Here is a 27,187-nt window from a genome sequence, read left to right as displayed (position 1 = left end):
TTCCAGCACTTACAATGTTTATGTAAGGTAAACATGATAATCCCCGTTATATTAAATTGTCCTTGAAAAAAACATCCGAAAACACCATCCATGCCTCTCCGGGTACTGTCGTTGTGTGAGATCCCAGCTGAAAGGCAGTGCTGCGACCAACTGAGAAACTTCAACAACTGGATTTTCACTCAGTCCACTCCCAACGACTTAGCGACGAGCAGTAAAATCATATATGTGCATATATTTCTTTTCCGTGTGGGTCTTTTTTTGTATCATTTGTATTTTAGAGTCACCAATTAGTTGTATCCACTTTAGTGGTTCTGCCAGTTAATTCCTCCCCACATACAGTACTAGTATTTCTGTGTGTTGTCATTTATAACTTTATATGAAATGAATGATGAAATGAGGAATTGCAACTTGTGGTCCTCCCATCGTCATGGTAACATGGAGTGGTGGTTTCCTGGAACTTCAATGTGCTTCCTGTCATTCTGTCTGTCTGTCATTCTGTCTGTCTGTCATGGATACGTCACAGAGTGCTGTGCAAACTGAACTTCTGTTTTAGAAGAAACCAATACCAAAAGTATGGAGGGAGGTTGAAATGTTGAGGTATGATCTGTGGCATAAGTAGTACAAGTACGTATAGCCTTTACTGTATGTTGCTCACAATATAAAATGACTATGGAAGTGCATTTGCTTAAAAAAACAAACAAAAAAATCTTTAAATAAATAGATAAATACATAAAATTCCCCCCCCCCCATACACACACACACACACACACACACAGTCTGAATGGTTGTGACATCACTGGTGACAGAGCCATTTTGTCACAACGGAGCGGAGATCTGAACCGTCTCAACGCCATTTTTTGACAACAGATTAAAGTTTAATTTACTGTGTTTTATACAGAATGAATGCCTCTAGTCTGCTCTTCTAAAGATTAATGTAGGGTAAGTGTGTTTATGCTTTATACAAGAACCAGTTGGTATCGTCTATAAAGGTTTGGTTGAATTTAATACAAACTATGAACTTCTGGTTTTTACCCCTCCCGCGCTCACCTCTCTCTCTCTCTCTCTCTCTCTCTCTCTCTCTCTCTCTCTCTCTGTAAATAATACGCGGCACTCCCTTTGAAGTAAAAGCACACATTACAGTATACAGTATTAGACTAGTGTTGTCTGCTTATTAAGACACTTTGGCCTTGTTTTGTTTTTTCTTGTTTTATTCCTGTAAAGTCGCTTGTAAATATATATTGGTAGTTTGTGAGTCGTGTTTTTTGTGGGGGTTTCAGCTTGTTTTTAAAGTGTAGTTGCTGATTTGGACTTGCTTCCTAATGTTTAAACCAGTGGTTGTCAAACATGTTCATGTCAAGGACCCCCAGATTAACATGGATTTATCTGTAGACCCCCATCTGAACATATATTGTGCCAGGGACCTTTGGGCTTGTTTTCATAGACCTGGTTGCTTATTTATCTCCCAAGATAAGGCAACAGGAACATAATAGCCTCTGTGCACCACACAATACTGTAGGTATGAAGGTTTTTTTTTTTTGTGGAACTGCCAGGGACGTGCTGGCCATTGGGAAAAGTGGGACAACTCCCGAACGGCCGGTTCATTCCCATTAGGAAAAAAAGCCCTGCTTCATCAGACAAGGTTGTTGCACAAAAGTAGTGAAAACAGCAGATCTACAAGCACACAACGCCTCCCACCGTGAGGCGTTGTGTGCTTGTAGATCGGCTGTTTTCACTATTTAAAAAAAAAAACGAAATCTAAAAAAAATATCGTCCAGGGGCCCTCGAGGGGGTTAATCCGTCCATGGCGTTGACTGTGCCTCGGTCAGGGCACAGTGGATAGATCGCAGCACGTTGTTATTGACAATCTCCTAGAGGGTGCTGAAGGAGACTTTTCTAGCAACACAAGATCTGGTTCAGCTTAATTCTGTTCATAATGATTTCCATGGGGCAGGGGAATCTTGTTCCTAAAGAGTACAACAGGTTGAAGTACTTCTATGACATAAGAAACTGGACTGTACTCAGTGTGATTAGGCTGGAAGTGGACTGGTGCATATGTTCTTAAAGGCATATTCAGTGATTGTATTTAATTCAAATAAAAATATAATTGGTACATTTTCCATTCATTCTCCTCACTAGAATGTGTGCTAACCATATTTCCACCTTGGCCTCGGTTTTCAGAGGTGGCCAGCCAGTCCTCGACCAATCAGGGTAGAGTATCTCCGTAGTTATGTTATGATGTTTAGTTATGATGGTCAAAATAAAAGTTTTGCGAACCACAGTCGCTCTGAATTAAGAACGTTTGCTAAATGCCTAGATTGTAAACTCCTGAAATCATAAAATGCCACAGTCTGGTAGTAAATCAGTATCATACATATCCTGAAGCTGGAGACGTAGGCCTACCGATATTCAGTGATTGGGTCTAATGATCAAAACGAGAACATTATAATGGTGTAAAAAATCTATAAAAAACTAAACATTTCCACGCTGTAAGGCCAGTAAGGGACAAGATGACCCCCGGCCACTTTCATTATCACTGAATACACCTTTAAGTTCATTCCGGTTCCTCTTTGGTCTGGGCACAGCTCCAGCAGCCATGACACTTTATCATTGTCCACAGACAATCATATATATGGGCTGATACTGATACATTCCAGAATGACATGGTCTCTGTCTGTTCCTCTGCACCACACTCACAGTCCCCACTAGGAGTTAGGGGTGGGCGATATGGTGATAATTATCATTGAGACGATACAATGTCTCCACCATATGCCTTTTCAGAGGTATCGTATATATCCTGATACAATTGAGGGAGCCTTGTAAAAGATCCTGTTTAATCGTTAATACAGAGAATCATTGCAGAATTCAATTTAAACCTGCATTTTGGTCTAAATCAATACTTCTCAAACTTTAAAATGTCAAGGTCTCCACTTAACTCTGACAGTATACAAATGAAACCAAATGGACCCGTAAGGGTCCATTTGGTTTCATTTGTATACTGTCAGAGTTACATACTTGTAAAGTTAAATTTGGACCTCCCAAAAGGAACCCAGAGAGTCTAGTTTTTGTCAAGTAACTTGAAAAATAAGAATAAGAAAGAATCGTGATAAAATCGTGTATCGTGATACAGCTTGGGAAAATATGGTGATATTGTAATTTTCCATATCGCCCACCCCTACTAGGAGTCAAGCTCCATCTGTACATGGAGTGGAAACGCACAACGCCGGTGTCAAGGCCATTATGCAGGACATTTAATAGCAAATCCTTTTTTTAAACGGTGTGTATGTCCAGACTGACCTGGGCTTGTTGTTCTTGTGTGCTACCATGCAACTAGTATCTTAGTTAGTTGTATAGTTAGTGTGTATTAGTTAGTTAGTTGTTAGTGTATTAGTTAAGTGTGCCTGCCATGCAATGGCAAAACACTTATTGTACTCCGCCATACTTAATTAGTTAGTTAGTTAAGTGTGCCTGCCATGCAACACAATGGCAAAACACTTATTGTAATCCGCCATAGGCCTACTTAAGTAATTAAGTAAGTTTCGCCACAAATTTCGGGTACGTAATAACTGCCGCACGATTTACGCCACCGCCGCAATATATACATCACAATGTGCGGCTCGGCCGGGAATGGGGTGCTATTACTTTTCTTTCCGATCCACGTTACCATTGCGACGTAATTCGCAAAAAACTATGCCAAAAAAAACCTAACCCTAACCCCAATGCTAATGCTAACACGATAATGCTAATGCTAACAAATAATGTTAATGCAAAAATGCTAATGTTAACACCAACTGCTATACAAGGTTGCACACACTTAGCGAGTTGCAGGCACACTTAAAATTTCTTAGAATTTTTTTTTCTAGTTTTATAAAACAAATCTTAAAATTGTTCTAACTGTTAAATCGCTAAAGTTTTAGAACCCCCACTCCGTTAATTTCAGCTTCTAAAGCCTTCTCTTTATATGTTTTCTATGAGCCGTGAGGGGGGGAGAATTTCGCGGCAAAATGACGTCATCTGCATCATGTGTATACGTTGGCCAATCATATCGCGGATCATAAACACATGGTACACTACCGGCCAATCACAGGCGCATCTTGCTGACTTCTCAGGAAGTAGCTTGCCTCAACATAACAACAACATATACTCGGGTGAAGGAGTCCGTTTCTCCGGAATGCCTGAACGCACAGGAACCAGGGATCCCTCTAAAGATAGATCTCAGCGAGCTGCAGGCGGACGCGGTGGTGAGAGGCCCGTTTCTGCGGCGAAAAAAGGCCGAAAGACGCGGACTCGACAGCGGTTTGCTATACAGCTCTGACCACTAGTTGAGCAACTTACACAGTATAGCTTTAAGTATGGCGGATTACAATAAGTGTTTTGCCATTGCATTGCATGGCAGGCATACTTAATTAGAAAACAAACGTCAAAGAAGTGTGTGTGTGTGTGTGTGTGTGTGTAGTTTTTTTTTTTTTTTTTCAGTTAGTTTTCATTTGTTTTAGACCAGATTTTTTTTTTTTTTTTTTTTATTGCTTAGTTAACTCATTGACTGCCACCATTAAAAGTGAACTATCAAGCTAGGTTGCCAAGCATTTCTTGATTTTTTACCATGTTTACCATTTTTTTTTTAATTCTGTCTAATGATGACTATGTCATGCCATGGCCCAGATGAAAGAGGATAACTTCTAGTTTCCACAGAAAAAAAAACTATGTTTTTATCATGTACACTTCTTTAGTTATAGCCATTTGAAAACCCTTGTTTCACCAAAACCAAGCCCTCTCAGAATAACAACTGGAGAAAAAGAAGTTTTTGTGAATGGTCTCTTTTCAAGCAAACAACTCATTTTTTTTTACTCACAGCTCTTTATTTATTACATCAGATGCTTACTTTATGATTTGAAACAAAAACAATATTTTCTTACAGTGTAATGGGCACATTGTCTGTCCGTCCGTCACACGTCACACTTTTGCACGTCACATCGTATCTCCGCAACCGTTGCCCCGATCCATGCCAAATTTCGCACACACACTCCTTGCCTGCCAACCTACAACCTCCACCCATCAATTCTCACATGCCCCTCTTCTAGCGCCACCATGAGGCCGATTCTTGCAAAACACATTTTTGGACACTGCTCCTACAATATTTGCCCTCAAATCACGCAAATCGGTACACAGTATGTCTACACTCATCTCATCAACATGGATATGTCCCATTTAGCGCCACCTTCAGGCCGATTTTTCAAAACACATTTTTGGACACTACTCCTACAGATTTTGCCCTAAAATCACGCAAATCGCTACACAGTATGTCTACACTCATGTCATCAAAATGGATCTGTCCCATATAGCGCCACCATCAGGCCGATTTTTTCAAACACATTTTTGGACACTGCTCCTACAGAATTTGCCCTAAAATCACACAAATCGGTACACAGTATGTCTACACTCATGTCATCAAAATGTGTCTGTCTATCGTCGACGTCGAGCACCGCTTGCATGCTCATAGTCAATCTCTGCGTGGTACCGTTCGAAACAAAGCCTCCTGTGCAAAGGCACAAGACACAGAGGGCAGTAGAATGAGGTCTCACTCCTTTTCTTATGTATTTTGCTGCAGATGTAGCAGACCCTTGTAGGGTTTCTCCTTCGTGGTCTGGGCGGTATCTTCTCAGGGACATGGGCTGACCTCCTCACACTCCGAGGATCGGGCCAGAGGGGTTGGGTGGGTCGCGGGGTGCACCAGGCTTCGACAATGGCTTCGGTGAAGCTCAGGAGCTCCTATATACACACACACACACACACACACACATATATATATATATATATATATATATATATATATATACACACACACACACACACACACACACACACACACACACACACACACACACACACACACACACACATATATATATATATATATATATATATATATATATATATATATATATATATATTTATATACACATATATACACACACATATATATATATATATATATATATATATATATATATATATATATATATATATATATATATATATATAAAAAAAATATCATTATTTTTATCTTACCTTTGCCTGTTCCTTTGCTTGAAGGTCTCTGTGTCCCAGTGCCTGACAGAGAAGCACTTCCTTGATCAGCTTCTGAAAACGCATACCAAAATAAAATACATTATTTACTCCTCAAATTGAATGAAAAGTTCTGTTTCCATGTGTGTGTGTGTGTGTGTGTGTGTGTGTGTGTGTGTGTGTGTGTGTGTGTGTGTGTGTGTGTGTGTGTGTGAAAAGCATCAATGCTATATGAGATACATAAAGGTTTGCTGTGGGTGTATGTGTACTATGGGTATGCAGGGGTACTGCATGGTGAAAATGGGAATATGTATTTTACTGTTATGGGTAATGACAAAACATCAATACCTTGACTAGAATAACTTGAACAGAAAAATACATTTATATTTGCCATTATGCTGTTTTATTTTGAACATATTGACATGGGAAATGTTTTAGGCATTTAGTAGACCCAGAGCGATTAGTTACTCATCTAAATAAATAAATACATTATACAGAATATACTGTGTGTGTGTGTGTGTGTGTGTGTGTGTGTGTGTGTGTGTGTGTGTGTGTGTGTGTGTGTGTGTGTGTGTGTGTGTGTGCACGCGCGCGCAATGTGTGCTGCATGTGCACAACTTACGCGCATAGAAAGGGTCGTCTTTGCAGTTGCGTGTTGCTCTCCGGGGGTGCCACTCACAATCATCAGAGCCCTAGAATGGAGAGTTGCGTCACTCCCGTTCACTTCATGGGGCCAGGTCTTCTACGCACACATCTATTGGCGTATAGTGATAAACGGCCAACCGGAAGTTTACAAAATGCATTGAAGTCTATGAGGTGTAAAGTGACAATGAACCACGTGACCAGCGCTGTTTCTGACCCCGCGGTGACACCACTCTCTGATTATACTGCTCTGACAATCATCAGTGCTGCCGATGACATCATCTGCATCGGACACGGACCTGTACAGTACACATCATTTGATCGAGTGAATAATTTAGCGAAAGTTAGTTAGTCAGGAAAGTAGGCTACAAAGTGATGCGCTGTGAACTTGCACTGACTGCTATCTGCTGTTTTTGAATGGATCAATGATATGGATAATACATACATCTCACTCTGGGACTGGGAGAGCGTCTCGATGTTATCTCTCGGCGACATGGGCATGGCAGAGCGTTCTTCGCGTGGCCTCACGCAAGCCACCGATTCCGGCGTGAGGAGTGCGGGCAGTGGAGCCATGTCTGCCCGCGGTGTGTGTTGTTGGGACGGCGGCGCCGCCTCATCCGTCTCGTATCCGTCTCCGGACGGGGCAAATTGGCGATTAGAAAGGCATCCATGGTGATCTGACCAGGACCGGGGTTCGATGGAGGCCCTCTAGCCCCTCGCCCGTGTCCAGGGATCGGGCTGGTTCGCGACGGGAACCAGAATCAGAGGCGACCGGCGAACCATGGCTAGCCGTCGGGCGCTTGCTGTGCCGCGGTGAGGGCATGAAACCCGCTCACAAACAGAAAAAGAAAACTACACGAATGAAACTATAGGATTACTGATCTACTGACACTAAACGGCACTGGACTTATCTGTCTCTCTCTGTGTGTGTGTGTGTTACACCAACGCTCTCCTCATCACACTGAGGTAAGTTTATGTTGAAACTTTTATAACACTTTGAGTGTTGATTTGTCAATGCTTTCATCTGGGAGGTGTTGCTGTGTTGTTGATGTGTTTGTGTTGGCTTGTTTTGGTATAGAGAGGCCTGAGAGGCCGGGCGGTTGCTACGAGGCTCTGATGTAGCCATTGTTTTCTTGCTGGGTCTTACCGTTTTGGTAAACTTTTGTTCTAGAAACTTTGAACTTTTTTGTGTGGGTATGGAGCTGTGTGTGGGTTAGAGTTAGGGTGACCCAGTGCAGCAGGTCACAGCTTTTCAAGTGAAAATGTTTTTGATTCATGCAGAATGGTCTGCTTGAAGATCTGCTAGTTTTGTTTCACCACTGCTGCGGCCGCGCCGCACTGTGTCGGCAGAACTGAAGCCGTGTCCTGATAAATGAGTTCACTTTGGGTCATGGGGACTGGGGAGGTCGATTTCTCCTTTGTTTTCAAACAAGCTGACTTTGATGTGTGATTTTTAACCACCCTTTTATCATAGAAACATGACATTTTGTAACAGGCTAGGGGAAAGTGTACTTTTGCATAAACCTTGAAAACAGCCCCAACTCGTGAAACTCGGGCGACGCAGCCTCAGACAATGGAAATAACTCGGGAAACTCGTGGCGGCGCAGTCAATGAGTTAAGTGTGCCTGCCATGCAATGCAATGGCAAAACACTTATTGTAATCCGCCATACTTAATTAAGTGTGCCTGCCATGCAATGGCAAAACACTTATTGTACTAGACTGACAGGATGACGGACAGACGAAAACTTCGGCGCGTAACTAGTGCCGCACCATTTTCGCCACCCCCGCAATATATACATCAAAACGTGCGGCTCGGCCGGGAATGGTGTGCTATTACCTTTCGTTCCGATCCGCCTTACCATTGCAACGTAATTCGTAAAAAACTACGCGCAAAAAACCCCATTGACGATTGCGACGTAATTCGCAAAAAACGACGCCCAAAAACCCCATTGACTTAGAATGGGGGAAATTTCAGCACGTAATAACTGCCGCACGATTTACGCCACCCCCGCAATATATACATCAAAATGTGCGGCTCGGCCGGGAATGGTGTGCTATTACTTTTTTTTCCGATCCGCGTTACCATGGCAACGTAATTCATAAAAAAAACTATGCGCAAAAACCCCCATTGACTTTGAATGGGGGACTCCGAAAAAACCCCAGAAACTTTGGCGCCACATAACTCTGCCATACTTTTGCCTAGCAACGTGATTTAAACTTTAAAATGCACACCCAACTTTGGTCTTTTTCCGGCCAATAGGGATGAGCTTTAATTGATTAAGCCCCGCCCCCTCTGTATTCCTATTGGCTGGGTTTTAAACAGCCACTATTCCAGTTCACAGCATGGTACCGTCTTGAAACTTGGTGTATGGACTTAAACGGCCAATAGGGACTTATTACTTAAGCCCCGCCCCCTCTTAAGCCCTGCCCCTATCTTCCTATTGGCTTAGCTTTAAACAGCTTTATCTCCAGTTTGCAGCATGGTACCGTCTCAAAACTCGCTGTGTGTACTTACATGGCAAATAGGAACTATCTGTAAATGTTTAAGCCCCGCCCCCTCTGCCTTCCTATTGGCTGGGCTTTAAACAGCCATGTCTCCACTTCCCAACACGTTACTGGTCACAAACTCGGTGGGTGGTCCCACAGTCCCAACAGCTAACCGCTAATGCTAATGCTAATGCTAATGCTAATGCTAATGCTAACACATGCTAATGCTAACACATGCTAATGCTAACAAATGCTAATGCTAACAAATGCTAATGCTAATGCTAACACAAACCGTTACAGAAGGTTGCACACACTTAGCGAGCTGCAGGCACACTTAAAATGTCTTAGAAATTTTCTTTTCTAGTTTTAGTTAAGTGTGCCTGCCATGCAATGCAATGGCAAAACACTTATTGTAATCCGCCATACTTAAGTAAGTCAGTAATGTTCTTGCAAATTTCGGCACGTAATAACTGCCGCACAATTTACGCCACCCCCGCAATATATACATCAAAACGTGCGGCTCGGCCGGGAATGGTGTGCTATTACTTTTCTTTCCGATCCGCGTTACCATGGCGACGTAATTCGCAAAAAACAACGCCCAAAAACCCCATTGACTTAGAATGGGGGAAATTTCGGCACGTAATAACTGCCGCACAATTTACGCCACCGCCGCAATATATATATCAAAATGTGCGGCTCGGCCGGGAATGGTGTGCTATTACTTTTCTTTCCGATCAGCCTTACCATTGCAACGTCGTTTGTAAAAAACTACGCGCAAAAAAAACCATTGACTTTGAATGGGGGACTCGGAAAAAAATCCCAGAAACTTTGGCGCCACATAACTCTGCCATACTTTTGCCTAGCAACGTGATTTAAACTTTAAAATGCACACACAACTTTGGTCTTTTCCGGCCAATAGGGATGAGCTGTAATTGATTAAGCCCCGCCCCCTCTGTATTCCTATTGGCTGGGCTTTAAACAGCCACTACTCTAGTTCACAGCATGGTACCGTCTTGAAACTTGGTGTCTGGACTTTAGCAGCCAATAGGGACTTATTACTTAAGCCCCGCCCCCTCTTAAGCCCCGCCCCTATATTCCTATTGGCTTAGCTTTAAACAGCTATATCTCCAGTTTGCAGCATGGTGAATGGTAAATGGTAAATGGTGCATTTATATAGCGCTTTTATCCAAAGCGCTTTAAGGAGATTGTGCATTACATTCACCCATTCACGCACACATTCATACACCGGTGGCGGAGGAAACCATGCAAGGCACCAACCAGCTCACCGGGAGCAATGTGGGGTTCAAAGTCTTGCTCAAGGACCCTTCGACATTAACTCAGGGGGAGCCCGGATTCGAACTGGGAACCCTTCGGGAACCCTTTGTGCTCTAATAACGGTTTCTCTACCCCTGAGCTATGCCGCCCCACACCGCCCCACACCGTCTCGAAACTCGCTGTGTGTACTTACACACAGCGAAAAAGGAATTATCTGTAATTGCTTAAGCCCTGCCCCCTCTGCGTTCCTATTGGCTGGGCTTTAAACAGCCATGTCTCCACTTCCCAACACGTTACTGGTCTCAAACTCGGTGGGTCGTCCCACAGTCCCAACGGCTAACCGCTAATGCTAATGCTAATACTAATGCTAATGCTAATGCTAACAAATGCTAATGAAAAAATGCTAATGCTAACACATGCTAATGCTAACAAATGCTAATGCTAATGCAGTGGTGGCTGAGTGGTTAGTGTCCACACCTAGGACTCCGGAGGCCCCAGAGGTCGCAGGTATGATTCCCCGCTCCAGCTACCACTGCTCCCCTTCCCCCTTGCGCTCCTTGTGGGCATCACTGGGTTGAGTTCAGCTGGGTTAAAGCTGATGAAAAAAGCAGCTGGGTTGGGCTGCGATATCTGAATTTCCATCGCGGGAGGAGTAGGTAACTATTATTATTATTATTATTATTATTATTATAAATGCTAACACATGCTAATGCTAACAAATGCTAATGCTAAAAATGCTAATGCTATGCTAACACATGCTAATGCTAGCAGTGCTAATGCTAACACATTCTAATGCAAACAATGCTAATGGTAATGCTAACAAATGCTAATGCTAACACATGCTAATGCTAACACATGCTAATGCTAATAAATGCTAATGCTAACAAATGCTAATGCTAACACATGCTGATGCTAACACATGCTAATGCTAACACATGCTAATGCTAACACATGCTAATGCTAACAAATGCTAATGCTAACACATGCTAATGTTAACAATGCTAATACTATTGCTAACAAATGCTAATGCTAACACATTATAACACATGCTATTGTTAACACATGATAATGTTAATGCTAACAAATGCTAATACTAATGTTAACAAATGCTATCAAATGCTAATGTTAACATATGCTAATGCTAACACATGATAATGCTAATGCTAACAAATGCTAACAAATGCCTAATGTTTAAAATGCTAAAGGAAAAAATTCAATGATAATGCTAAAAATGCTAAAGCTAATACCAACTGCTATACAAGGTTGCACATACTTAGCGAGCTGCAGGCACACTTGAAATTTTCTTTTCTAGTTAGTTTTTAGTTTTCCTTCTTCATACTTTAATTGTCAGGTGCAGGACTCAAAAGGGTCAGAATAAGTATTGTGTAATAACAAAAAAATAAAGAAAACATTTTTTTTTTGAATGAATGTCATGAGAAGTGAATACAATGTCTTCAACCATCCTATCCTGTTACTGACCACACTTCACACCTGGACTATTAGGAGTCACTTTTCACTATTAAGTCCTACGGAAAATAACAGATCTGCAAGCTCACAATACAAGCCAGATTAACACGTTTTGGGTTTATATATCTGCCCAGTCTGCAAGACTGCTGCTGCTGCTGTTTAAATGTGTGTTGAAGGACGAAATATAAATCACAGGCAGCGATGGGAGAGAGAGAATGAGAGATGTACTGTATGACAACAGGGATTTAACTTTGCCCCATTTTGTGCAGAACTTGGCATGTTTGATGAACAATTGAACATGTGAAGTTGCCATTTTGCCAATTTTATATGTCCGTTCTCTCACTCTGCTGTAATTTGAGACACTGGTGCAGCCTACTGGCAATTTGTTTTTCTCTCTCTCTGGCTTTCGGGCCCTAAATGATGACACACATAGTCGGCCCACTAGGGCCCAGTTAGTAGGGTCAGGCCTTAATTTTCAGGCCCGTTGAGAACTCTAATGGCTGTTTAAAGCCCAGACAATAGGAAGAAAGAGGGCGCAGGGATTTAACAATTGCAGCTCATCCCTATTGGCGGTCTAAGTCCAGACACCAAGTTTCAAGACGGTATCATGCTGCGAGCAGTCGTTAAGGATGTTTAAAGCCCAACCAATAGGAAGACAGAGGGGGTGGGGCTTCAACAATTACAGCTCGTCCCTTTTGGCCGGAAAACGACCAAGTCGTGTGAGTGTTTTAAAGTTGAAATGACGTTATGGGTAAAAGTATGCCAGAATAAGTGGGACAGCAAAGTGGGACAGGATCTGAACGTTTTATTGTGAAAGAGGGGCGGAGCTTCAAAATTTACAGCTCGTATTGACCTGAAAAGCCCAAGTCGTGTGAACGTTTTAAAGTTGAAATGACGTTGCTAGGGCAAAAGTATGCCAGAGTAAATGGGAAAGCAAAGTGTGACAGCCGCTGCAGGTTTTCATAGTAGCAGATCTACAAGCTCGCAGCGTGGCACTCGGTGCCATGCTGTGAGCTTGTATATCTGCTATTTGTCAATAGTTAAATCATAAAATAATGGTTAATAAGTAATAATGCGTAATAAAGCGGTTCAGGTCTAAGTGGGTTAACAACTTGAACCCTCTAGTCTAGACCATAAACTGAACCTAAGTCGTCTCTGTACTTTTTTTCTGTCTATAACAAACCTCATGGACAAAAATAGCACATGTTTAAGCTTGTGTTGTGAGCTTGTAGATCTGTAGATTTGTTTTGCCTAATGTTCCCACTACAATTTAGATGCTGGGGTTAAATGTGACACATGGCTGAGCAGATAGATGTCAGTTGATCTGCCAAAAGTCACAACAGACTATATATCTATCTAATCTATATCTATAAACATTTAATTACCGTATGTAAACATGTCGGTTAAACTCTTTGCTGTCATGGCATCAGCCAAAAATAGCAGATCTACAAGCTCACAATGCTACATGTTGTGAGCGTGTAGATGTGCTATTTAACAGCTTATATGCACTTGTTTGTTATTTTGTATTTATTTTTCAGTATACATCTAAAACAATCCCCCAGCACATATACACAAAATAATTATAGTAATAGTAACAGAAACCAATAATCACAATATAACATAACAGCTTACATGCAGTCATAACAGTGTTGCATAATGACTTTATCTTGTCAATTATCACGATACTTCTCAATCATTAACTTCTTTTGAATCATAGTGATTTTTAAGTCTTGTAGTTGGAGTTGTAATACATTAGATACATTGTAAAATGCATTATAGTCTGATTAAGTCATTGTGATACTATTGCAATATACAGTATATAGTACAACCATGTTGAAGTTGTGTTTTTCACAACAATACATTTCAAGAGGAATCTCACAACAAGCACATGTAACCCGACTCTTACTTTCACTTTAGATCAGTTTACGTCACACATGTGTTATTTTCCATAGGAGTTTGAGGAAGCCTCCAGACAACATGTTTTCTCTCAACTTCTCATAATGAAGGTAAAATATCTCAACTTAATCTGGTTGTGAATGCACCATCGTAGCAGGAAATACTGACAAAATGTTTGATGAGTAGTTTGTTGTCTGTTATTGTGTAACATTCCTCCGTGAATGTCTGACATGCTGAGACAGCAATATCTCTTGTGGAAACAATGCAAGTGAAGTAGCTGCATGTTTCCTGTTAGTAAGAACACTGTTTTAAGTCTGTGTTTGTTTCTACAAGCGATTAATCATCGTATTGATTGATTGATTGAAGGCTTTATTAGAAGTTTGCATAGGAAAATGTACAGATTCATGACGGTACAGTTCACTGGTACAAGGTCTACTAAAAGGAGATCCATGAAAAGACTAAGCTTATTTCAACAGGAAACCATTTAAGTATCTCATATAACATTGAATGACAGACAAATAGAACACAGTACTATGCAGTAGACATGTAAAGAAAAAAAGAAAGAAAAAGAAAACAGTAGGTCTATACAATCAGTAAGTACAGTATATACAATATATACAAGGAAGGGGCAGGTAACAGTAAGTCTAAACAATCAGTATGTACAGTATATACAAGGAAGGGGCAGGGAGGGTAGGGTTGGGCTAGGTTTTTACCAGTTGTGAACGGCTGCTGCCTGTAAGTGGTTTTTTAGGGCAATTTTAAAGGATGCTAGTGATCCACACTCCTTTATGGCCTTCGGTAAGGCATTCCACATTTTTGTGGTATAGCAGAAGAACGAGTTCGACCCTTTCTTTGAGTTGACTCTGGGTTGAACGTGATCTGTGGCACTGCCTCTGGTGTTGTAATTATGGACATCCTTAACGTTTATAAAGTATTTTGACAGGTACTTGGGTATCATAGTGGTGTAGTGTATCTTGTACACCAGTCCCATTGCAAGTTGCTGTACTCTGTCATCTACTCTGAGCCACCCCACTCTTAACTGGTGAGTAGCGGTGAGGTGAGTCTGATTGGGAAGGTTAAGCAGGACCCTAATTAGTTTATTTTGGGCTGTTTGGAGTTTAGTTTTTAGGGCTTGTGGGGCGTCACGATACCATACGTGGACTCCATAGTCAAAGAGGGGCTGGATTATTGCACCAGCTATGGTCTTCAGTGTGTTGAAGTTGACCATTGGGGCGATCCTCTGTAGGAAACGAGTTCGTTGGTTGATTTTTTGTATTACTTTTGAAGTCATCTTTTCGCTGGAAAGATTAGCTTCAAGGATACATCCTAAGTAAGAGATTTCGTTTTTTCGTGTTATGACCTTGTCACCCACTTTGATTGTGAAGTTCTCTACCTTTTTGAGGTTATGATTTGATCCAAAGAGGATGGACTCGGTTTTGCCCAGGTGAATTGATAATTTGTTGTCGTTAAGCCATGTGCAGATCTTACTCAGTTCAGAGTTAAGTGTCTTTTCAACCTGCAAGTGGTCCTTGCCCGAGACTAGGAGAGCCGAGTCATCCGCGAACAGGAACAGGTTGCAGTCGCAAGCAGATGCCATGTCGTTCACGTATATTAGGAACAACAGAGGTCCCAGTATGCTACCTTGAGGAACTCCACAGCTTACTGGGAGGGGGGGGGGGGACAGGGTACCGTTAATCTCCACCACCTGTTCCCTCCCCACCAGGTAAGATTGCATCCAGCTCACTGCTGCGCTGTCAAGACCGATGGCTTTTAGTTTCTCAATCAGAATAGCATGATCCACGGTGTCAAATGCCTTCTGGAGGTCCATCATGACCATGCCACTATATTTGCCCTGATCCGCTTCGCGTTTGATTTGGTCAGTCAAATAGAGAAGGCATGTGTCAGTGGAATGGGATTTTCTGAATCCAGATTGGAACTCGTAAATCAGATTATTCTCATCGAGATATCTTGCAATCTGTTCGTAGACTATTTTCTCCATGACTTTGGATATGGAGCTAAGAATGGAAACGGGGCGGTAGTTTCCAGGGTCTAGTTTGCTACCTTTTTTGTGCAGGGGGGTTACTTTTGCTAGTTTGAAGTCCTGGGGGACATGACCCTGTTCGATGGAAAGGTTAATTATGTGGGTAATGATTGGAGCAATGGTGGCGGCTGAATCTCCGAGAAATCTAGCTGGGATTTTATCAAGGCCAGTGGCCTTGTGTTGAGGTAGGGCGCTCAATTTTTTAAACACTTCATCAGTTGTCACTGTGGAAAGTTTAAAGCTGTCTTTACTGACGCCCAGTTTTTTGTAGAATGTATTAACAAATTCTTCACCATACCGCCCAGATGGGGCGACCAGTCTTTTGACCAGTGAACGGGCTGTGGTGGTAAAGGTTTTGTTAAGATTGGTAGCCACTTCACCTTTGTCAGAAATGAGAGCGGCGTCCGTTTTGATGTTTATGTTGTGGCATATGGTTTTTGATTTTAAGCCTAATTGGTTGTTAAGCAACTTCCATAGGTCTCGTGGTTTGTTTTTGTATTCATCGATTTTGTCGTCGATGTAGTTTTTTTTGGCGGATCTAACTAGGGCGGTTGTCTGGTTTCTAAGTCTCTTGCATTGAGCAGTAAGATGCTCAACGTGGATTTTGAGGCCAGGGTTGAATTTTTTCCTGAGCTTTTTGCAGCACTTTCGTTTTTCATCGTATTTTTTGTCTCTGAGTTTAGCTGATTCTGCAATATCTGAGTTATACCATGGCTCTTGGCGGGCTTTAACCCTGGTGGTATTCAAGGGGGCCACGTCGTCTAGAGCATTGGTCAATTTGGTTTTAAAACCGCGCCATGCTTCTTCGACATCTGTACACTGCAGCTCTGGGGAAAAGTCTACACTATCGATACGAATAGATTATATATTTTTGATTCTGTGTTTACACTATTGGATGAGTAGGTGACCCGGTATGTCCTTTTATTGTAGGAAATGACAGTGGCTCGATGGTTTAAATGTATTCATACACTTTATAGGCATTCAATCAGAAAGCAATTCTGGACTAGTGGGTGCAGCAATTCCAATAACACTGATCTCTTTTCTTTGTTTCCAGTGATGTCCAGATAGAAACAGCAGGCAGAAAATACATGTTAAGTGAACTTCATTCCACGGGTGAGCCTACATGAACTCTCAGACATATCTGATAGCTTGGATGAGTTTAACTAGTAAACATTTTGTAGAAGTTAACAAAACTCCCATACACACTAAAAACTATTTTAACTTTGCCTAATTGAGTCTTTGTTATTTAATGTGGTGTGCACCTATCTAGTGCAGTGGTTCCCAAACCTTTGAGGTCGAGACCCAAAAGAGAGAATAGACGTTAGCCCAGGACCCAAACTAGTGAAAATAGCAGATCTACAAGTGCACACCGCATTTTGCCTTCACAATAAAAGTGTAAGTGTCGATCCCCCAGTTCTAGTGTGCGTGTGTGTGAAAGAGATTTTCATAAGACTGCTATATACACATTGGCTCATGTCTTGTAACTTGTGTAAAATGTTTTGTCCACATTGTGGGGAAATCCCAGGAGGAGATAGATTTTAACAGTTTTTCATATAATTCAAAATGAGAGACACTAATGTTTTCATTTTGGTAGAGGTTTGGGTTGTGTAGTTACCTACCTGATGTAACTCCAGGCTGTGTTTTCCTCCTAAAATAGACATGTTAAATCAATAGGAAGACAATCAAAAGTGTTTTGTGAAGTTAATAGACTTCAATCATTGAACATTATCTAATCAATTATTATTTCTCGCCCCCACCAACCCGAGTTACACCATGGCAAGGTAACTACACAACCTTAAAGTGTCCTGTTAGTTTATTGCAACCGAAGGTCGCAGTTTACCATGAGAAATGTCACAGCTTGTCCGTGTCCGTGTAGACGTGTGTGTACACATTTTTACAGTCTATGGGTTGGTTCCCACAGGTGATATCACAGGTGACATCACCTATGTAAAAGTCCATATATGGGTATTCCCCAGAATCCCTTTTATGCCCATATACAGTATGAATGGAGAATAAAAAATAGTATTTACTAGTATTTACTAGTCCTTTGGGGGGGGGGGGGGGGGGGGGGGGTAAGTGTAGTATAAGTGATTTCAGCATGCAGATGGTCATACATTCGTTAAACATGTTAAAGTTTGTTTTCTGTCTTCATCCACGTCATAGTGTGTATGTATGACGTTGATGGGCAGATAGTCCAGGGCATTAGGCACATTTAGACGGATTAGTGCGAAATATCCCTATTTCCCCTGACTAAGATGCATATTGTAACGACCTCTCTCTCTCTCTCTCTCTCTCTCTCTCTCTGTGTGTGTGTGTGTGTGTGTGTGTGTGTGTGTGTGTGTGTGTGTGTGTGTGTGTGTGTGTGTGTGTGTGTGTGTCACTCTTTCTCTTTCTCTATTAGACACATATTGTAATCTCAACATTAAAACAACAGTAAACTGCAGTAAAGGACACATCACACGGTAAGTTTATTTACAATAGAATGATCAAACCAAATTAACTGAAGGCCAGTGTTAAATGAGTAGATATACACTGTAGATCCTCACTGTAAGTAGGAAGACTAGTACTCTTTGTGCATATTCAAAGCCAGAGCTTAGACGTTAATCTACAATCTACATTGTATCCTGAATTGTTTAATCCAATTTTCCCCTAACCCTAACCCTAACTCACATTTGGATGGTAATTGTTGTCATAATAGTTTGTACTGATCCTCTTCAGAATAGCCTCTTCATGTTTAATCTAAAGGGCTTTCACTGGCCCACAGTATGTGTCTATCTACTGTACGTAAAAAACAACTTCACCTAAAGCTTGTGTTCAGTCCCTTCACACCCAAAACATGAATTGAATGAAGCTGAGATTTTTATTACATTATTTCCACCAGGAATCAACCATGGCCATGGGGTCACTTGAGGAACGTATCTTGAATGCTCTGGAGGAGCTGGGAGAAGATAAGTTTTCTGCTTTCAAGGTCCGCCTGCGACACCCTGATAACCTTGGAGGCCTCACACCAATCCCATTGTGTGAATTAGAGAAAGCCAATAGGTTGGTGACTACCGATCTGATCAAGCATACCTACACCAGTGATCATGCACCTCAGGTCATGAGGAATGTCCTGGAGAAGATCAACATGAAAGATCTAGTACCTAAGTGGTTTCCAGAGATATGCAAAGGTAGGTGAACAGAGGATAGATGTGTAGCCTACAACTTAATGCCGTTTTAAAACAGGTGGGCTGGGGAATAAACACACACGGACGCGCACGCACGCACGCACGCACGCACGCACGCACGCACGCACGCACGCACACACGCACACACACACACACACACACACACACACACACACACAGGACAGTGGGACAGTGAGGATTCAAGACAGGACAGTGGGACAGTGAGGATGCAAGGAGTAGAGGTGGAGAAAGGTGAAGGAGTTTAAATACCTGGGGTCAACTCTACCCAAAGTAATGGGGAGTGAGTGCAGGCAGGGTGGAAAGTTTCAGAGAGAGATTTGTGACAGAAGCATATCAGCAAGAGTTGTTTTTATTTTGTTATGTAGCACACAGTACCAGGTTTCCACGGCCATGGACAGATCTGCCAACTGTGAAAAATACAGAGACCAATGAAGGCCATTTGGAGCCTCTGTTCTCAAATGAAAAAATAAATAAATAAATGAAAATAAAAGTCCAACTTCATCGCTGTCATCTCCAGTGATACAGGTGTGTAACAATTTTCATACATGATGAAAAATTAAATGTCTTATTTGTTTGTCAGCTGTGCCTCCTCCAGAGAAGACCATGGCCCCACCTCACATAGATGCTCTACAGGTAGGTTTCCTGGTAAATAAAAATAAGGAGTTATTGTTGTAATTGTTGCTTATTGGAACAAATAAATAATACCTGCTACTCATTTCTATAGGGCCCGTCTGTGAAGATCTTGGTCGCCTATAAGGTGGAACTTGTCGAGTGGCTGAGCTCTGATCTCCACATTCTCCAACACGCACATTCTGATGGAGTTCTTGATACAAGAGTTTATAAACAACTGACGACTACACCAAAGTTGACTACAGAAGAGGCCTGTACTCAACTTATTGACACCATGATAAATAAAGGAGAGGCAAATTCAGCTCAGTTCCTTAATCTTCTAAAAAAAACTGAGATTCTCGAGACTTATCCACAACTCAAGGAATGGAATTCTTCATTTGCGCTTCCAGGTAAGCGGGGAAAAGAATGATTGAGATGATTCTTTATGCGGGTGGAAAGTCTACCTTGTTTGACTGCATAATTCTTTGAAAGTATATGATACATTTAGATTGTATGTCTCTCATGAGACCACAGAGAATGAAAATGACTGCAATAAAGACTTTGACTTCTCTCTTCCACAGGACCACCTGAAGCAAAGATCACAAAGAGCCTTTCTGTTCCAGGTACAGACACACTCTCTTTACAAGATATCCATATTTACCCGCTATTTTTTTTAATTACGATCTAGAGATCTAATTTGTTGCAGTTATCCATTGTTTTGTCTACAGACAGATAACAAAAACTTTGTATCTATCTTTTACAAAAAACTTTTACAGCACCCTCAAGTCTATATGCTATAGTCTATAAGCTAAATGCTAAAAGGTTGTATAGAAAAAAGGAAAAACTTGACCCTGTAGATCTGCTATTTTCACTTCCTGTTTGGTGATGAAAAAAGGACGTTAAGTGTTTTGTCAGTCACACCGCTTTTTGACAACTCACACTTTTGATGTAGTGATTAAAGGGGAAAACCACCCATTTTCTCCCTTCTATGTTGCCTAGAACTGGAGGATTGATTTTTCTTTTTTTTTCTTCAAATTACCACCTTGCAGTGTTATCCTTTGTTTTGTTTAAAGACAGATAACAAAAACATATCTGTCTAAACAAAAAACTTGCCGAGAGCAGTTTTTCTTGAAGGCTCACCTGATGACACGTACAGGTACAGTTTCAGACTGTTGTACCAGAGTGTAATTTGTATACATTGTGTGAGAGCTGGCAGCTTTGATAACGTAGATAAATAATAGTAAGTGTGTCCTACTACAACACTACAAGGGACATTCAAATTAACGCTGACATACAGCGGGGATATCATTAGAGGCAGCTGTGCATAATAATTGATCAAACCGCCAAAACCGACAGTTTTAAGTTAGGGAATGAACTTTCTCCACAGCTCCACAGGTGCCTGTGAACTGGGTACAGGGAAAGTTCCTGGGGAAAGGGTCGTTCGGGGAGGTCTACCTCTGCAATGACAAAGACACAGGTCACGAGATGGCTGCCAAACAGGTGCTCATTGATCCTAACAACAAGGAAAACACTAAGGTGAGAGCGACCATCCAACAACCCAGGTCTGTTTAAAATAAATACTTGGCTACATATAATGTGTGAGTAGTATTATATGTTGTTGTCTAGCATTTAGGACAAAGGTGAAGATGAACTAGAAATATACTCTCTCCAAATACAATATCATTCCAACCCTCTCCTTCTTTGTCTGTCGTCTGTCTGTCTGTCTGTCTGTCTGTCTGTCTGTCTGTCTGTCTGTCTGTCTGTCTGTCTGTCTGTAGATGGTGGCTGCTCTGGAGAGTGAGATACAGATCTGGAAAGACCTGCGTCATGAGAGAATCGTCCAGTACTACGGCTGTCTGCGGGACAAGGAGCAAAACAAACTCATCATCTTTGTTGAGTACATGCCTGGGGTACGTAATGGCCACAGTGTTTATGAAATACAAAAAAGAATGTAAGTCTTTGTTGATTTTCATTACAACACATTTGCAATGAATGTGAACAAGTGTCTTTAGAAATTAATGTGATAGATGCCAGTACAACAGCTCAGATCATGACATTTACAGTATTTATTATTGGTTCTTGTGAAGAAAAAACACACTGCATGAGAGTGAATTGAAAAGTGATCAGGTAAACTTTGAAGTTTGATGTTAGTAACAGTAACGTTATGTCAATGTGCATGTCTCTAGTCTTTCTGTGTTAAGACTAGACTAGTCGTTCTGTTCTGTGACTTTGTGATATTATTTGTGCTTTGTGCTAATATTTAAAATGTTAGCACAGGTAGTATAAGTCGCGTTGCTCATGCACATGGGTTCATATGTGCACACAAAATGAAGTGGCTGCTACCTGGAAATGTGTCCTCGTACAATAGAGCTATCACCATGTAACATACAAAGAAACACTGAACATATTTACTTTGGTGTCTCTCTGACTCTCCCTCTGCGTCTTATTCTTCCTTGCTCATCCTACAATCTCCAGGGTTCAATACTGGACCAAATAAAAACCTATGGGGCTCTGACAGAGCAGTTGACCAGGAGATATACCAGACAAATCCTTGAAGGAGTCTTCTATCTGCATAGCAAGGAGATCGCCCACAGAGACATCAAGGGTAACTTCCATTTCAAACAACAATGAGAATTAGATTACTGGTTGTCACGTATGCCTTTAAACCATAGCCTGAGTGCTGCACATCCACATGTGGTCAACGGAAATGTTTACTGAAAACACTGTGGTACCAGCTAGCATGCCAGCATGCTGTAGGACAGAGGTGCAAAACCATTCGCAGTGCACCAGAAATGTTGATCCACACTTGACCCAAGCCAATATAGCACTCATTTAGTATTTATTCATGATACACCATTTTCTGTCTTCTTTTCAATAAATAACAATGTAATGTTATTATATCTTCTTTGTCTATACTGTATATTGTTAGCCCAGTCTGGGCTAGCCTGGTTAATAAACCAGACTGCACAACACCACCCCCTGTTGGTAGTGGTGGTGTTGTGAGTCTGGCCCTTCACATTAAATAAGCTTTTTCCACCAGCCCTCAGAGAGGGCGAGCCAATCAGGGCTGTAGGCTTGGGGCACGTGGTGGGTGGTGGCCTGGTTCAAAACCATTCAGCCAATCAGGCGAGTCTGTGTGTATTCAAACACATTCCCCCCTCCACTCTTATTACAGACATCAAACAGATTGTAGTCTTTGATGCTTTCAGTGACTAATGAGCTATTGACACTTGTATGGCTCAATCAATTACAGCAGCTCACAAGCCCTTTGAAGTTCAGAGGGAGCAATTAAGAGCAAGTCAACTTAACATTTTTTTAAACCACCCCCTGCCCGCCCCCCCCAGAAGTGGAATGTCTGCCCGAAATCTCAGACTCTCTTCCCAAAACGAAGTGTGTGATAGAGTCTGACGCTTGCAGTCAGGCTAAGTCTGGGCAGCATGTCACACCAACATGTCATGGTCCCACCCTAATTTACAGTACACTAATAAGACAGGATAGGGCAGAATAAAGCCATAATAAGAAATAATGTGTTGGTAATTAGAACTAATATGATTGTATTAGACAGAAACAAAGACAGAATAACAGAAAGAGCGGATACATTCTCTGGCACCGGCAGGCACCACCGCACGATCGGCAGTTGGACCGGCAGTCCCAGCAGTTGGACCGGCGGCTGCCTCATGGACCGGCAGGTAGGACTGGCATCGCCGGTCCTACTGCTGGGACTGCCGGTCCGTGCGGCAGCCGTCGGTCCTATCGCCGGCGATGCAGCGCGACTGCTGGTCGAACAGCCGGTCATTTCTACTTTTCTGTCTTTGTTTCTGTCTAATAAAATATTAGTTAATGAGTTCTAATTACCAACAAATCATTTCTTATTATGGCTTTATTCTGTCTTATTCTGTCTTACGGCACATAAAGTACTTGTATAACTGAGTGACTGCTTGAATCTTGACATTTTCTTATCTTGGATTCCTCTCCTCCAGGTGCTAACGTCCTGAAAGACATCTCTGGGAATGTGAAGCTGGGAGACTTTGGATCCAGTAAACATATAGAGACCATCTCCAACTCTGCAACAGGATTCCAGACCGAAGCTGGCACCTCCCACTGGATGAGCCCAGAAGTCATCAGAGACGAGGACGATGGCAAGGGCTATGGACGGAAAGCTGACATATGGTAAGCAGGCACACGTAGATGTCAAAGGGGGCTTGAGCCCCTGCCATTTTATCCGTCTATAAAAAGTGCCCTCTCCAGACCATGAATGCAGTTTTTACTATGGTGAAAGAAATGCAAATGTCCCCTTTCCATGCCATACCTGAAGGCAGCATTCAAGAGAATTGCCTTGTCCAAACTCTCCTGAACTTGAATGCAGCGTCTTATGTTGAAAGAATTGCTCTCTCTGTGTAGAAATCCATGCCGTTAGAGTATATCTCCAGTATAGACTTAGACTTGATAATGATTAGTTCAGTGTGGTATCAAGAACCGAAAATAGCCGACCTCCAAGCTCATAACGCGTGGCAGCGCAACGCGTTGTGAGCTTGCGTCACAGCAACCTTCTTTCTTTTGTCTAATCCTATGGTGATGATACAGCCACAATAGTTTTGATGAGCTTAATATTGATGACATTAGGGATCACCATATATGGGCATAAAAGGGACAAGGACTGACACAGATCTCCATATGGCCATTAATGTATTAGTGAATTAATTTTCCCCATTGACTCGAAAGAGGAACATTCTAATGGTAAGACGGAATTCATTTGCAATTGTGACTCGTTTCACGGCAACCACACTTGCAATTTCCAATTGCATCGTTCTAGTTTACCTAAGGTTTTGGTGACGATACTGCCACAATTGTTTTGATTATGTAAAAACTCTGAATAACGCCATGTCATTCATGTCTGTCAGGAGTGTTGCTTGCACTGTTGTGGAAATGCTGACCACGAAACCTCCGTGGGGTGAACTTAACGCTGTGAAAGCCATGTGTAAGATCATCACCCAGCCCACAAATCCAAAGCTTCCTGAGGAGGTGTCTGAGGACTGCAAGGACTTCCTGCGGAAGGTGTTTGTGGAGGAGAAGTTGAGGCCGACTGCAGAAGAGCTTCTCAACCGCCACCCTTTTGTTCAGGGTTGCTGAACGCTCTGGGACACGGGTTTTCAAAGTGAGTTGCACTGTACTTGGTGCGTTCTTTTTCAGCCATTCACCAAAATCTGGTTTTGGTGAATCTACAAGCTCACAACATGTCACAACGTTTCACAACGTGACGCGCAGTGAGCTTGTAGATCAGCTATTTTTGGTGAATGTTCTCCCCAGAATGGGGATGCTGGTTTAAGTTGTTAAACGTCAATTGAGTACCTGAGACGAAAAACAAGTCCATATATATATTTTTTTTTTATATAGATATTGTTTTGATTTACCAGACTGTAAACCACAAACTAGAAGTTTTTAATCTGTTAAATTATTAATGCACCTAATGTACTTAACTCATATATTAGGAATTAAGACATAACACTTCTGTAAAGTGGAAAAACAGTTTTTGGAACAAGAGTATAAGTCTCTACAAGCATTATTCAGCAGACAAAGGGAGCAGATAACATTAAACATTAAAACAGACAATTGAACAAAATGAGGGGTAAATGCATTAAAAATTGAACAGATAAGAAATTACTAGTTTGTGGTTTACAGTCTGGTAAAGCAAAAAATATATAATCTATAATGGAGACAGATATTCTCTCAGGTTTTCCTTGTGATTGTACTGTATCTTACAGGTAAAGATCAACATATTTGACACAAATGTATGGTAGTGTAAAGTGACAGTGTAATTCAGGGGTGCAGTGGATTCAAAGGTTATTTAAAGGGGTGCCCTGAGTCCAAAATGTTTGAAAACCCCTGACATACAGTAGAGGCCTAGAGGCCTGGCAGCCTCTGGTCTCCAGCACCTTCGACTTCCCTCTCCTGCAGTTCCACTGAAGATAGGGGTTTACGATATGGATATATTTTTATATAATACAGTACGATATCTCTGAAAAGGTGTATTGTGGAGTCACAATTTTTCACCATATCACCCACCCCTAACAGAAGACAAAAAATAAAAAAATGTATCCATGATTAATGAACTTACTCTCACTCCCAAAACATACCATAGTGACTTCATGGGGCTAATCTGATAATCACGGGTCCCCTTCAGCCGTTCGAGTTACGACAAACGTAAATCATTGGCCCCCAATCAACAACGTCAAATGTTTGCTGTCCCAAGCAGTCACCCATTTTCCTTCTTGGGAGTGTTTTAAATGGCCACTTAAGTAGAGTTCTAAGAGAATATTCATCAACAAATGACTCATTTGGAAATATACTGTCGGAAATGTATGTAAGTTTACAATATTTGTTTCTGTTTTACTCTCATTGTTTCTATTTTTTAATCAACTAAAATTAATTATAATTGCTTTGCTTTTCCACTGTTTTGCCTTTTATCTTTTAAATTTTTTGGTTTGTCAGGCTGAAAATGAAATAAAATGTTTTAACCCTTTTACATCTGACATCCTCTGCCATATTGTGCCCTTATTGAACATATTATATATATAATGTATATATATATATATATATATATATATATATATATACACAAGCACGCACACACGCACGCACGCGCGCACACACACACGCACACACACACACACACACACACACACACACACACACACACACACACACACACACACACATTTACAATGGGCTTGTGTCAGCACGAACCATCCATCCATTTCTACCACCTGTTAGTCAGGGACCCACAACTAAGCCCAAAAGCTCAAGGAATATGGGTGTTACCTGTGATGTCTTGCCGTACTTTTTATTTCTGTTTTATCTATTAGTTTGGTCATTAAGGTCCACAGAATGACAGGCCTGCTCTGCCGGAAACATCGCGAAAAACAGTTTGTATATTCACTGTCTCATCGACTTCACTATACAGGAAAAGAAAACTATTAAAAAAAGACAATAAATGTGCTTTAAGTAGCATGTGAGGGGTCAAACTAGGGGTTCTTCATGATTCTGAATCCATTGCAAGCATTTGTTTTGCATGAAAAACATTCCTAGGGCAAAATATCACTGTGAAAAGTGAAGATTTTTTGATGACTCATACATTTTTTACAATTTTGGGGAGCCAAAATTTTGCCCAAGGAATATTTTTCATGCAAAACAAATGCTTGCAATGGATTCAGAATCATGAAGAATCCCTAGTTTGACCCCTCACATGCTACCGTACTTAAAGCACATTTATTTTGTGTATTCTTTTCCTGTATTGTAAAGTCGATGGGACAGTGAATATAGAAATGGCCATAACTTTTTTTTCGCGATGTTCCACTTCTAGAAGCACAGAGAGCTAAGATCCATTAGCCTGCTTCCAGACCAGAGACCCCGCCCACTCTCAGAGTGGACTCTTTCTCTGGTCTGGAGCTTAGTACATGAATCGGTTTTTATTTTCGGCTGTCCAATGAGCGCGCGGGGTGGGGGTGGGGGTGGGGTGGG

At 41.6% G+C, this 27,187-nt stretch overlaps 1 protein-coding gene across 3 annotated transcripts; it reads left to right on the top strand.

Annotated features, from left to right (window-relative positions):
* The first annotated feature begins 826 nt into the window (after nt 1-826).
* On the top strand, nt 827-26,151 carry LOC308284020 (mitogen-activated protein kinase kinase kinase 2-like). 3 transcript variants are annotated; one of them, XM_080724542.1, is made up of 13 exons: nt 829-939; nt 13,888-13,941; nt 16,927-16,985; nt 18,274-18,334; nt 18,754-19,042; nt 19,641-19,693; nt 19,785-20,079; nt 20,251-20,292; nt 21,057-21,205; nt 21,448-21,579; nt 22,145-22,274; nt 23,650-23,839; nt 24,571-26,151. In XM_080724542.1, the coding sequence occupies exons 5-13, from the start codon at nt 18,763-18,765 to the stop codon at nt 24,797-24,799; spliced, it is 1,500 nt and encodes a 499-aa protein (XP_080580668.1). In that variant the 5' UTR covers nt 829-939; nt 13,888-13,941; nt 16,927-16,985; nt 18,274-18,334; nt 18,754-18,762; the 3' UTR covers nt 24,800-26,151. The 3 variants fall into 3 exon arrangements, with proteins under 3 accessions (XP_080580667.1, XP_080580669.1, XP_080580668.1); XM_080724541.1 differs by lacking the exon at nt 13,888-13,941 and having other exon boundaries at nt 827-939; XM_080724543.1 differs by lacking the exons at nt 13,888-13,941; nt 16,927-16,985 and having other exon boundaries at nt 828-939.
* Nucleotides 26,152-27,187: the final 1,036 nt, after the last annotated feature.

This window comes from Nannobrachium achirus (genome assembly GCF_963921795.1).
Source record: "Nannobrachium achirus genome assembly, chromosome: 4".
NCBI lineage: Eukaryota > Metazoa > Chordata > Actinopteri > Myctophiformes > Myctophidae > Nannobrachium > Nannobrachium achirus.
Note: the sequence above shows the minus strand (reverse complement) of the source record. Positions and strands in the feature narration are given on the sequence as shown.

Coding starts and splice junctions, on each gene's coding strand:
- LOC308284020 (XM_080724541.1), top strand. CDS start 18,763: ATGGCCATGGGGTCACTTGAGGAACGTATCTTGAATGCTCTGGAGGAG. Junction 19,694..19,784: donor CTCACATAGATGCTCTACAG/GTAGGTTTCCTG, acceptor TCATTTCTATAG/GGCCCGTCTGTGAAGATCTT. Junction 22,275..23,649: donor CGCCCACAGAGACATCAAGG/GTAACTTCCATT, acceptor CCTCTCCTCCAG/GTGCTAACGTCCTGAAAGAC.